Source organism: Platalea leucorodia (assembly GCF_965183815.1).
Source record: "Platalea leucorodia genome assembly, chromosome: 13".
In the NCBI taxonomy this organism is placed as follows: Eukaryota; Metazoa; Chordata; class Aves; order Pelecaniformes; family Threskiornithidae; genus Platalea; species Platalea leucorodia.
The window spans coordinates 5,543,772-5,556,856 of record NC_138835.1 but is presented as its reverse complement, the minus strand read 5'-3'; the positions used below and the strand labels follow the sequence as shown (position 1 = coordinate 5,556,856).

The 13,085-nt window shown below is 49.7% G+C and overlaps 2 protein-coding genes across 10 annotated transcripts in view; one reads left to right on the top strand and one right to left on the bottom strand.

Annotated features, from left to right (window-relative positions):
* The window catches only part of LOC309596989 (uncharacterized protein), a 32,435-nt gene extending 23,810 nt beyond the window's left edge, over nt 1–8,625 (bottom strand). For 5 of the 6 annotated variants that reach the window (XM_082325801.1, XM_082325804.1, XM_082325802.1 and 2 more), the window contains exons 1-10: nt 8,490–8,625; nt 7,395–7,451; nt 6,627–6,709; nt 5,799–5,964; nt 5,027–5,133; nt 3,049–3,276; nt 2,388–2,484; nt 1,803–1,901; nt 639–800; nt 144–322 (exon numbers count right to left, since the gene is read on the bottom strand). In XM_082325801.1, the coding sequence (XP_082181927.1) occupies nt 144–322; nt 639–800; nt 1,803–1,901; nt 2,388–2,484; nt 3,049–3,276; nt 5,027–5,133; nt 5,799–5,964; nt 6,627–6,709; nt 7,395–7,451; nt 8,490–8,606 (1,295 nt within the window). In that variant the 5' untranslated portion in view covers nt 8,607–8,625. The remainder of the gene's footprint in view (nt 1–143; nt 323–638; nt 801–1,802; nt 1,902–2,387; nt 2,485–3,048; nt 3,277–5,026; nt 5,134–5,798; nt 5,965–6,626; nt 6,710–7,394; nt 7,452–8,489) is intronic. The other variant, XM_082325805.1, reaches the window with a different exon arrangement.
* A 1,119-nt stretch (nt 8,626–9,744) lies between these two features.
* The window catches only part of LOC309596991 (uncharacterized protein), a 10,102-nt gene continuing 6,761 nt past the window's right edge, over nt 9,745–13,085 (top strand). For 2 of the 4 annotated variants that reach the window (XM_082325808.1, XM_082325810.1), the window contains exon 1: nt 9,747–12,021. In XM_082325808.1, coding sequence (XP_082181934.1) covers nt 9,979–12,021 — 2,043 coding nt within the window. In that variant the 5' untranslated portion in view covers nt 9,747–9,978. Of the gene's footprint in view, nt 12,022–13,085 lie in introns of all 4 variants that reach the window. The other 2 variants (XM_082325809.1, XM_082325811.1) reach the window with 2 other exon arrangements.

Genomic DNA, 13,085 nt, shown 5'->3' with positions numbered 1-13,085 from the left:
AAGCAGGGACAGGAGGATGCTAAAGTGCCAAACGGAGGCATACGCGTGGTAGGGCAGGCGAGTTCTTTGCCCATAACACCTCTGAACTCCCGGAACTGGAAGCAGATTGCCTCTAGAAGGCAGGAGAAGGAGGAAACACTCACCTTCTGAGTGCTTCTACCAGAGACTGGAGGTGCTGCAGGTGGCTGCTGGACGTCTTGCCTTCCTCCTCCAGTTGCTCGAGCCTTTGCTGCAGGTTCCTGCACTTCTCTTCCTGCTGCCTGTGCTGGTGCTGCAGAAAATTGATGGAGTCCTGCCTGGCAGAAAGCTCTTCTCTTAGGGCCTGCAAGGAATGGGCAGGGGAAGAGCACAAACAAGCAGTAAGGAGCAGGGAAGATGGCTCCAGGTAGCTGGGAGAAGAAAGAAGCAGCGACACAGCTCACCTGAAGGCAAAAGCTGTGATGGGGGGGTGGAGATCAAGGAGAGAAAAGCAGAAGAACACAGAGCTGGTGAGACTGGCAAGGCAATACGGTACCAAGAGTGGGAACGCTAGGAAGAAACTGGCTAAACAGGCTGAAGTGAATGGAAAGGTTTCAAGCTAAGTGAGGCATTAGCAGCTGAGCCTGTGGCCAGTGGTGAAGACAAGCAGAAGTTCTCACCTGTGTTGCTCCTCGCCTCCTTGCCAGTGCTTCCTGAACCACTACAAAGGCATGCTCTGCATCAAGGGAGCTCAGACAAGAGAGGATGTTGCTAGACTCTGCGTGCTGGGAACTGTCAGTGCAGATAATGCTGACCATGCTGGCACTGTCATCTAACACCACCTGAAAGCCCACATCAAGCTGTTACTCTTTGCTCCTTCTACTTGGTTTTCTTCATCTATTTCTCCTTTTTCCCCCACTTCACCCTAGAGTCATTAAAAACTCATTTCTTCAGTCGACAAAGAAGTTTTGTCCCTGTGGCCACAGGTGCTCCAGGGGTTTCTGAATACAGCTACTATAAACACGAAGAGACAAGTGTGAAGTGGCTGGAGGCTGCCTGATCGCTCCATTTCTTGAAGCTCTCAGGAATGATTTTGGTCTCCTTCAGCTTTTTAGAGCCACATACACGACCACCAGATCGACGCTGGAAATAGCAATGAAAGGAAACATTAACGCTGCCCAGGGAAGAAGGAAGCTGATGAATACTGGAAAACAGCAATGAAAAAGCTAATGTTTATAATTACTCTGAGCAGTAGCACAAGAGGATAGAAATGACTACCTAAGGGGAAAGAACTGACTTTGTGAGAGGCTGTGTAAAAAATCTGATGATTAAACCCCCCCTCCCCAGAGTGAAGTGTAGGACTAAGTTAAAGTTTCCCCCTAAACAGTTAGACCAGTTGCGATTCTGGGCAGATAATAACGGTCAGTGAATGCAGAGTGAAGGAGCAGAGTTGGCAAGTGCACTGACTGAGTCGGTGACCTTTTATAAAAATCTGAAGAACAACAGAGTCATTGTTCAAGGAGGGTGGGGGCAGCCTGCAAGCAACACTGGAATACAAATGTCAAGTAGGCAGCTCAGAAAGCACAGTCCAAGAGAGACCTTAGCGGGACGGTGAAGGCAAATGTATTGAAACTTCTAGAGACTCAGCTGAAGTGTCACACGGCAGCCAACTTGGAAGTTATAACAGGCTTTATGTCAGAAAAGTGGTATAAAAATTAAACAGCCAGTAGCATTTAACAGAGACGGTCTACAAGGTACATCTCTGTTTCCTGGGCTAGTCTGTTGCCTTCCACAAGTACTTTTAAATCAAAATTACAGGGGTGTGGTCCCAACTCTGTACTCACCTCAGTTATATCTTTTATCAGCTTTTGGAGGGAAACATTCTCTTCTTTGGCACTTTTAGTCAGCGAAGCTTCATATTCTTTCTCTAACCAACTTGCTTCCTGAGAACAGAATAAGAAAAGGGTGGGCAGGGAAGAGCTGCTCCCCTCTGTAGTGTTCCTATCCTCAGTAGCATTGTCATGCCGATAAGCCTCAGCCCTAGTGATTCCAGTATATGCCTTCCCAGTTCTGTTCAATTTCTCCTCTGCTAAAACTAAGAAGAGAAAGACCAATAGCTACTTTTTATAGACTGCTATGAAGCTGTCAGTTCCAAGGAACTTTGATCCCTAGAGACTTAAAGCCACAGGCACAATAGCATTGGTGCAACCCCCCTGAGGAAGACATCTCAGTTGTCTGCAGCTCCCCTGCCACTGCCTGAACCTGGGCTGACTCCACATGTGCCAAACACACAAGGAGTATTTTGGCAATGTGCCTGATGTTAGTTAGACAGCATTTTTACCACTCTTTCTCTTGAGGTAGCCACACCTCTTTGTGCTAAGGCTGCAGAGCAAACACTGGGCTATCTCCCAAATAAAGGTAAAACATACTAGAATCTCCACAGTGTCATTAAGTGTTTTCATGGTCTTCTCCTTCTCCTCGTTCTGCTTCTGAGACTGTGCAAGCAAGGCTGAGAGCTCCATCACCCTGAGAAGAGAAGGTCCACGTGCCATTCCAAAAGCATTGCACACCGGCACCTGTCAAAGCGCTAAGCAGCTCCCAGAAGCATAGCAGAGAAAGTCCAACCCAGAAAATACAGCAAAGGCAGCATTCATCTCTACAGGTTAAAATGCTTGATGTTGCAAAATGGCACTTCTTGCCCCAAAGGCCTTCTGCACTCAGTCTAGCAAGGAACTGTCAGTACAGAGGTGCTGCGTTGCTTATGATGGCCCTGGGCTAATTCCTCCCAACTCCCTTTAGCACAGCCCTGGGTAGCAAAAGGGCTGTCTTTATACTGGTCTCAGTTTCTCACCAACAATCAGTTAACGGCAAAAACATTGTAATATGCAATCTCTTTGCCAGTCTTGTCTTACTCAGAAGAGCTTCTCTCAGTCAGACAGGTTTTTTCTGTCCTTTCTGTTGAAGGCAATAGTTTGACTAGAGACAGAAACAAGGCTGCGCAGAATGGGTCTGTTTTTTAAATGTGAACACAGCCCATCTATGAATCAGAGAAGGTGATGTTGTTAACAGCAAAGTTTAAAACACCTTTACCTGTCTTGAAGCTCCTTCTTCTCCAGGTCCCCCTTGACTTGTAAGCACATCACTTCCTGCGTCTTCTGGCTTATTTCGTGTTCCGCTTGCTGCTGTGCCTCATCCTTCGGGACAGGTCTACCCAAAGTGACGCAATCCCAGCGCTGTACACCAGACTTTAGACGGGAGCAGTTTACAAGTACAGATCCAGAAAGCCTCATTTGCTCTGCCTTCAGCTCTGACAAATCTCTGCAGAAGAATAAAGAAAGAGCTAAAGTTCACACCGCCATCTTTAGCACCTGACACAATTCTGAAGCACGTAATTGCACAACAGTAGAAGCTGGCAGGAAAGATGGCCTCTTCGCCGGGGATGAGTCCATTTAGCTGACACTTTGGGATAAGGACGCATCTTGACAGCTGAGCAATCACTCGACTGGATAGTTAAGGAATCAGTCTGTTCTCTCCTCAGAGACAAGAAGAAATGTATGGCACAGCCAAAAGGTGTCAAGGACCTCTAATTACTCTTATTAATTGTTGCTCCTGCTCTATCTTCTTAACATACTCTAATTATCATTAATAGCTGTAAGGAATTTACCAAGGTCCCCAGCCTTTATACCTAGGGGATCAGCCTTATGCCTTTGGCTGGGGCTGCACGGCTAGAAGGCGCGTCCCCTGGGGGGTGGATAGGGGATCCCTCTCTGGAGGGTGCACCGGATAAAATTGAAGAAGGTGCCGCGAACCAACGCAGCCTAAGGGAAGGCCACCCTGACAGAAAAACCACTGGCCCTCCAAGTCATGGGGGTTGGGCAGGAGGCCAACTACCTCCTCCCGGGAAAAAAATAAAAAGTTGCAGAAACGACGAGCATCAACTCGGAGATGGAGAAAATCAGTAATGAAGTGAGGAGGAGGAGATGGAACTGGATCGGTCATGTCTTGAGGAAAAACCAACAGAAGACTGCGCTGTGGCCCTTGGGACTCCAGAGCACGCAGTCGCAGACCAATCGAAGTGGAAGAACGATGTTCGCGCCTTGTGTGCCTCCTGGCACTGAGAGAATTCAGATTCAGATTCAGATCAGCCTTATGCGACCGATTATTATCAGCACTTGGACTGCCAAGAGGCTCGTGACAATATCTCCATAACAAACGTTTCAGGGAGGTGGTGTAAGAATAAGCCTAAAATGTTGCAACAAAAAAGCACAAATAATACAAGAATTAAACAGTAGGTCAGGCATACTCTCACATGAAGGAAGGCTTATCAGCAAGTAGGATAAATGGCTGACAGTAACGCAGAGTTTGAAATTGCACGCTGACACCAGAAGAATGTACTCTTAAGGCTCCACTATTTTTGTTTGTGTAGAAGGCAATGGTGAGAAAGGAACCTCAGAGAGCCCAAGAACAAGAAAACAATTATAAAAACAGGTATCAAAACAAGCAAAATGAAGCGGATAAATGCAGTAACAGGGTAGAGAAGCTATTTCTTCTCTCAACAATGATAGTACAGGAATAAGCGGATACACACTGACCAGAATAAATGTAAGCTGGAAACGAGAAGAAAAAAAAAATATATATATATATTCATGTACGATCTTTCCATCGGAAGCAGTGGAAAAAGAAACTCAATGCGATTTATGGCAGATTTTCATCATTCTAGGAAAGGGACTGCTCTACATGCTGCATGCATAGCTTTGGTGAGTCTCTTCCAATGTGTCCATAGTTGCCTGTGTCTTTGTTAATACGCCCAAACATCACCACAGTCCAGTTATCTGTTCAGGGCCTCTGCATTGCTTATAGCCCAAGCCCCACAGTTTTATCTGAGAACGATCATCAAACAAAAAGATTCTGAAAAGAGCCTGCTTAATGCTTAATGCCATTGCTTTAGACTGTCAAAGGAGAAATCACATCCCTAGCCGCAACTAACATAACACCGAGGCTCAAAAAGCAGGTGTGAAGGGGAGCGACATTTTTTTCTGCAGGAGATCTAGCCTTAACTTCTACTCACCGGTCAGTGGCAGTCTTCATTTCCAGGAAATGACGGCGGAAGGTTACCACCTGACGCCACAGGCTGAGTAGGCGGTTATGTTCACCCCTTAAGTAGTTCTCATAAAGCTAAACATGCAAAGACAAAAAGAAATGCCAATTCAGCCTTCACTGTCACTGTACGAGTCTTTCAGAGAGGGGAACGTACAACCACCATCACCAGGTCTTCTTGAATAACTATTGCAACAGGGGCATCGAGGACTGAAGAGGCACCACAGAAGCATCCTCAGTAGGCCTGCCGCCTGACTTCATGATTCGTCATCTCGCCTTGCAGAGGTGTCTAACAGTCTTGGTGGAGGAAGACAAAACCAAGCCCCTCCAAGACCAGCGTCAGATTTGCTTACAACAGGCTACTGGTAAGGGAGGCCTGTCTTGTTCTTCTGTTGACTACTCTGAACGTGAAAACACACAGACCTCTCTGGCCTCCCCTGCTCTGGACGGAGATTTAAGAACTATTAAAAAGATGAGCGGTCCTGTGGGACTGCCCTACAGTGCCCAGCAACAGCAAGCATTTGCCTTTAAGAGCGAGCAGTACGGTCACAGCAGGTCGGCATCTTCCATCACCACAATTTCCTGACACTCCTCCAGCTCACACCCCTGTCTTCTGCTCGTCAACACCAATACACCTTCAACAGAGCCACAACTTTCACACAGCAAGTTCTCTGTGCCAGAAATAAAACGCATTCTCATTCCACTCTGGCATCGCGTCTGACATCCCTGTAGCCTGTACTTACCTCACGTTCGTTGCGCCATTCACTCTCCTTCAATTCCAGCTCCTCCCGGGCCCTCATCCAATCCGCCGTCAGTTTTCCAACATCTTCTTTAAGGGCTGAATTAACCTCATTCGCTTTATCGAGGCGCTCCCGCAGGAGACTGTTCACTTCTGCCAGATTCTCACACCTTGGAAAGGGAGAAACAGCAGTGAGGTCACTGAACAACTGCCATCCACAATTTCCATCTACAGTTTTGGTTTCCCTTTCCTCCTCAACTTTGATGATGCCCACAGTTAACGGCTTGCCTCCCCTTTGTGCTGTCTGATCACTGGATGCGTCACCTTTCTCTAGCATTGTCCCAAGTCGCTCACCTACTGAGCCACAGAACAATTTAAGCTGGAAAGGGACCTTTGGAGGTCACCCGGAATAACCCCCCGCTCCAAACAGAGCCACTCAGCACACAACACTCCTACTGCCCCACAGAAAACAGACTGTGGACCTTTCTCGAGACTCTGCTTCAGGGAAACCTAGGGTCGAGCCTGAGGGGAGAGCAAGGGCCCGAGGGTGAGCGTGTGAGTGAGCAAGGAGTCGAAAAGGGGCACCCGTCAGCTCAGCGGAGCTGCCCTCTGCAAAGGGACTCCGGTCCTAGCAGTTAAAGTCTCGGGTGGTGTGCGTGCGGCTCCCTGAATGGTGTGTGAATGCTCGGGCAGCTGCTGCTCCTTTAACACTCCATTCAAAGCGGCTGGCCCAACCGCTTCCCTTGGGAAGACTAGGTAGCACTGACAGGTTTTCCCTCGCTTCCATGACCATCCAGGATACCAGCTATGAGGGAACGCTTCTTCCTTGTACCTTTGCTGCTCCTCTTCCACCTGAAGCAGTGCTTTCTCCAGGCTGTGGTCTTCTGTGGCTTCCCACCTGCCTGGAAGGGATCCCTAAAGAAGAAAGGAAAGGTTTAGACAAATTCTTGTGTTCCCTTCACTACTGTTAGCATCCACCGCCTTCCCCTCCATTTGCTGGGTATCTCAGGAGCTCGTGGCTTCTTCCAGGCATAACGGTGTCGTGACTACGGAGGGGAAGGGAGGGGAAGGGTGTTACTCAATGGGAGTAGCTCTCCTCAGTCTCCTGCTGTTGCACTCTCACAGCTCATGACCTCGATTGCCCACTTCGACTTGAAGCCTGCAAACGCTCTCCTACTCTCCTGCCTTTTGTTTCCTAAGTTTACTTTAGCCGTGAAGCAGAAAGAAAAGCACAGGACCAGCTCCGTATGTTGAACGCCAGCATTCTTGCCTTCCAAAATGCCATGTTTCAACCGATTCTTTTTCAGAGACAGCCATATAATGTAACAGACCTAGGACAAAATGTGACGCCAGCAATAAAGCACTCTTTCACAACACTAAAATCCTTCTCGATAGGGTTTTCTGGACTGGCATTTCTGGGACTACTGGCTGCTCTAAGAATGCCAACTGGACAAAACACTGACGGGCAAACTTATGGCACTTCTTTAAACCCTCAGGCAGCAAAATCTTGGTTTCCTCTCTCATTGCTTTGGGTAGATTTTTTTCTCGGCGTTAACGAAAGCTGCATACGCTATCTTTAGTTAGCAGCCTGCACACTCACCCCTCCTGCTTCCACTTGCTGCTCCAACTCTCGACACCAAGTCCGGTACTGCAGCACCTAGATGGATACGTAGAGTGAAGATGAGCGAAGGCAGCTTGTAACAGACTCAGCTCCTCCTGCATTAGCTTTTCGGTAAGTCCTCACAAGTCCAAGCACAGTACGTTTCACAGTGCTGCTGATGATACAGTCAACAAGAAGTCCTTACGATATAGGGAAGCTTCACTTTAGCTAATACTAAGGAAAGCGAGACAGGGTTTCTTCTACACGTAGTGCTATCTGCTCATCCTAAGACAGCGATGGCAAGCAGAGCGACGAGACAGACTTAGCCAGCCATGCCTGGCTAACGGCCACCAGGTACCCCAAATCATTATTTCCTGCGGGCTAAAAGGCCAGTGGGTCACTGAAGTTAGAGAAATGAGCTTTCAAAATTGCTTTTCAACATTTCGCAAGTAAAGTTAGTTCTGACCACAGTCCTGCTCAACCAGTGCAGAATGCGGATTTCTGTGCAGCTGCAGAAGACAAGCACGGGCCACAAAAGCAGGATGACCTCCCAGCAGTGCCGTGACCACCGCCGGGCACCGGGCCGGGCACGGCACGGCCTGCCCCGACCCTCCGCCCAGCTCTGGCGCCCTCCTCGCTGCCAGCCCCCCCGCGCCGCGGGCGAACCGGGCCAGAGCCGCCTCTGCCCGGGGCCGCCCAAAACCACCCCCGCCGCCGCCACTCCGGCCTCTGGGACGGCCCCCCGCTCACGTGGCCAAGCACGGGCGTTTGCAAGCCCGGCCTCTTGTCTTTACTGCGGAGAGGACCGAACGCGGGGCGCGGGAGGGCGGCGGCGGCGCAGCGAGGCGCCCAGCGGGCCGGGCCGGGCCGGGCGGAGCAGGGCGGCTCGCGGGGCCTCCCCCGAGCTCCGGGCCGGGCGCCGTCCCGCCCGCGGCAGCGCCGGGGAGGGCCCCGTTGGGGCCGCGCGTTCGCCCCCCGAGACCGCCGCCGCCGAGTCCCCTCTCAGCGCGGCGCGGGCGGCCCGGGCACCCCGACCCCGCCACCGCGGCCCGGCCCCGGGCAGCTCCCCCCCGGGCAGGCGCCCCCGCTCCTCACCTTCGCCTGCAGCTTCTGCACCAGCACCGCTTGCCGGTGCTGCGCCTCCTGCGAGCTCTGCAGCCGGCGCCGCAGGGAGGCCTGGCTCCGCGCCGCCTCCCTGGCCCCCGCCGCCATGGCCCGCTCGGCAGCCGGGCCCGCCGCCCGCGCGGCTCCGCCCCGCCGCGGCCCCCGCCCGCCGCCTGCCAGGCCCCGCGGCGGGGGCTGCTCCGCGGCCTGCCCCGGCGGACCGCGCTGAGGCGGCCCCGGGCCGCGGCCTGGCGCCTGCCGGGGCGGGCGGAGCGGCTCACCCTGCCCGCCGGGCGCGACCGGGAGCCGGGCCGCGGGGCCGGAGAGCCGGGCTCGCTCGGGGCCGCTCTTTGGCAGCGGTTCGCTTCTCGCTGACGGTGCCGCGCCGGGCTGCGGTGCTGCCGCGGGGGAGAGGCCGCCCCGGCTGCGGTTGCTCCAGCGAGTTCTGCTCGAGACTGTTAACGGTCCCGGAGAACGTTGGGGGCAGAAGGCGGTCCCTGTAGAATCTGCGAGAGAAGGAGCAGGAGGAAACGGTCCCTGGCACCAAAGTGTTGGATGGGGGGCATGGGGACACTCAGGCAAGAAGGGTGGGATCGCAGTGACAGCAGAAAAGGTCCATCGCACAGGGAAACGAACTGAATAGCTAGAAGTTTCTACAAAAAGCTCAAACTTCAGCCCTTGACTGCCACTGGAGCAGGAGTTCCAATCTAGTTTGAAAACCAAACATACGTAGATGGAATTCTTTAATTTTTTTCTCCCTGTTTTGCAGCATGAATGGGACAGACTGCAAGCAGTTAAAGAAAAACTGGTACAGGAGAGAAAAAATCAAATTTACAGGACAACATACTCTGTGAATGAAACTTTATTTCATGAGCTCATGAAGAAATACAACAAACACACATGACAAAGATGGTTCAGTCTCCTTTGCCCAGACTAGTGTATTACATGAATTCACTTATTCACCACAAAAATCATGAGGTTTTATAATTTATAACCTGTAACAATTTGTGTGCTTATGATAAAAAAAAGCCAACAGTGACTGCTCATCCTTCCTCCTCCATCATGGTGCGGGTGTCCCCCGTATCACTCTGGGAAGCACGCAAGCCTCAGCAGTCCAGCTGCTGTTGGATCTGCTTCAAAGGCTTTTTGGGTAATGCCACAGAGGTACATTGAAACTAACCTGAAAGAAGGACAAGCTCAAAAACCTTCATTTCACAAAACAACCAAAACCACAAAACATAAACCATTGAGAAGCAGGGGTAAACCAAAATCAATCAACACTCCAATAACATTTAACACATAACAGGTTTGAGGTCTCAGTCAGGGTATTGTTACTACACATCAATACACATGAGAATAATGATCCAAAGTGCGCACATACACTCACTCACAAGCTGGGGAAAACTCTCTTCCCCTCGTAGGTACCCAGAAGAGGTAATCGCTCACTGGCAGGGGGGGCTCACTCAAGGGTATCCAGAAGATGAGCAAAGAGCTGGAAGAGAGGGACCAGGAGATTAGATCCCAGCAAGAAGAGATAAGGGAGCTGGAGAAGCAGCAAGAAATGCAGAGGGCTGCTGTGAGCAAGATGAGCAAAGAGCTGGAGGAGAGAGACCAGGAGATCAAATTCCAGGAGGGGAAAATAATGATTCTAGAACAACACGGTGCATCACAAGTGAGAAATCTGCTCATGGATCTTGATCATATGAAAGAAAACTTGAAGGAGAAAAACGTAGAGCTTGTGTCTCAGACTCAGCAGATCCGGGAACTAGAAAAGGAGAGAGAACAGGTGAAATCTCTGCACGCAAGCCTTGAACACCTGAGGGCAGTTCTCAAGGTCAGAGAGAGTGAGTGCGATTCTCAAAGGGATCAGTTAAGGCTCTTCCAGCAGTACAAGGAAGAGCAAGAGGGGCACCTGCAAGAGCTTCATGGTAAAGTAGAAAAGATGACACTTTCTTTATCTAAAAAAGATGAAGAGCTTGAGTCACAACAAAAGCAAATGCAGGAAGCTGAAGAAGTCATGGAAATGCAGTTAAGGACTGTCCGTGACCAACTGGAGCAGACCTTAGAAACCTTAAAAGAAAAGGACAGACTCATAGATATGCAAAAGCAACAAACACGGAACTATGAGGAAAAAACAGAGGAACGGATGAATGTCTTACGTAGGGACTTAGAATACACTAAGGCAATACTGGAAGAAAAGGATTTCATGATTGAATCTCAGAAGGAAGTGATTGAGACCTTCCAAAAACGAGAACAAGACTCTGAACAGCAGAAGGAAACTCTGCAGCATCTTCAAGTGGCACTCAAGGAACAAGAGCAAGAAATTTTATCCCTTAGAAAGCAACATGAGGCATGCAAGGAAAAGGAGGAAAAGCATGAAGCTGAGCAAACAAATCTTGAAGCAACAAAACGGACTCTGAAAGAAAGAGAAGAAAAGATAGAGGTTCTGGAGGAGGCTATCTCTAAGCTTCAACAGCAAAAGGAGGAGGCAGCGATGCAGACTAAAGCCACACTGCAAAAACTAGAATATGCTGAATCTTCTCTAGAAGCTAGAGATCAAGAGATAGTGTCTTTGCAAGAGCACGTCCAGGACCTTCAAGCGCAGAAGGAGTTAGAAGGCAAGCAGGCCAAGAGTCTACAGCAGGATCTAGACAAGATGAGCCAAACAGTGAAGAAGAACCATTTGGAGTTCCTCAGGCAGACAGAGCAAATGAACATGTTCCAGCTTCGTGAAGAAAGCATGAAAGTAGCACTAACATCGTGCCAGAAGCAAGTGAAACTGCTTGAGGAAGTGGTGCGGAAGAGAGATGAAGACAATGAAACTCTTCTGCAAAAACTCCAGCGCCAAGAAGAAGAACTGAAGACCTTGCAGAATCTCCAGCTTAGGCTAACCAAGAAGAATGAAGAGGTTAGACACCACAGAGAGCAAGAGAAGCTCCTGGAAGAAGCCTTGCCTGAGAGGGAACGAGAGACCAAGGCTCAAGGTGAGCAAAAAGAGTTAGAAGAGGAAATAAGAGGTCTTCGGGAAGATCTCCGGCATGTTCAGCAGACTCTGACAAAGAAGGATGAAGAGATCAAGCACCAGCGAGACAGAGTCGAGTATTTAGAGAAGACTCTGACAGGGAGAGAACAAGAGCTTAGGAGGCAGAGTGAACTCCTGAAACAGTTAACGTCAGCTTTGCGATGGAAGGATGGAGGGGACCCCCTCCAGAAGCTCCAAAAATGGGAGGGAGAGGAAGCAGAGAAGAGGAAAGCTCTCCAGGAGAGAGGCCGTCTCTTGAAAAGGCAGAAGGAGCTAACGCAACAATTGGAAGACGAGAGGAAAGCAAAGCGGGAAGAACTGGAGCGTGTGATTGCTATTTTGAAGCAGAATGAAAGCGGAGAAGTCAAATGGAAAGAGAAGGCACGAGCACTGACTCTTGCCCTTACCGAGAGTGAGATGGCCAGTGGGACTCTGAGGGAAGAAATAGCTATCCTGCGGAGTATGGTTTCAGAGAGGGACAAGGACCGGTTTCATCTTCAGGTAGGCACTGTGATTGATCACCAGTCAACTAAAATGTCTATAAAGGATTCTCATGATGTTTCCCATAAAGATATGGGAATATATGTTCCCATAAATATATCACCTGCTTGGCCAAAGAAGCCATGACTCCAGCCAGCAGGTTTGCCTGTCTGTATAGCTCCGGCCAGAATGTTGTCTGTCAAGCCCGGAACTACTGAAAGAACTTTGCAGAGCTTGCTGTTAAAATTAAGTCCAAAGGCTGGAGGTGGGTAATTGGTTCTCTCCTGTCTAGGCAAGCTTAGCCAATGTGTTGTGGTTAGGATCTGGCATGGAAAGGAAAGGGCACAGTTGACCAGACTAACCTACTAAACTTAGTCAAATTACATAACGATGGCTGAACAGCAGCTCCGCTGATGGTGCTTAGAGGATGCTTTCAGAGGTGTAGATTTCTGAGGTACAGCTTTTCTGGTGTATTGAAAAGAACGGAATTCGTACCGTTGCCTGATCAGGTTAAAGGCTTCATTGCACATTCGGGATAGGATGTACTTGTGCCGCAGTCCAAAAAGCACAAAGGCAAACTTGCTTGGATTTCTGCAAGGTGGTCTGACTCGGGTGCTGCTGTGCTGCAACAGCCTGTGCTGCAAACTTGCCGGGGACTCTGCCAGTACTTTTAGCGTTACGTTAGTATACAGGCATATAAAAAATGCTACTAATAAAATACTGTATTTGTGCATCATACATTTATACGTCACTTGAGGAATATTACTACCAGCCTGATCAGGATGGTGACAGGTATTGTGATCTGCTGATGGGAAACAAAACAGTGACAAGGGTAGGAAACGTGAAAACAATGGGAGATTTCAGCTGCATCCACATAGATCAGGTATGCAGCAGCATTATATCGGGTAATGCAGTTGCATCCATATAGATCGGTATAGTGCTGATACCGAGACTACATTCATCGATGCTGTCAGAAATTGCTTCAAGGAGCAGTTCATCAAGAAACGCATGAGAGGGGAGGGGGCTCTTGACTAGGTTCAGAGCAGTGCAGAGGGCTTGGCTGATAACGTGATTTTTTTCCAAAG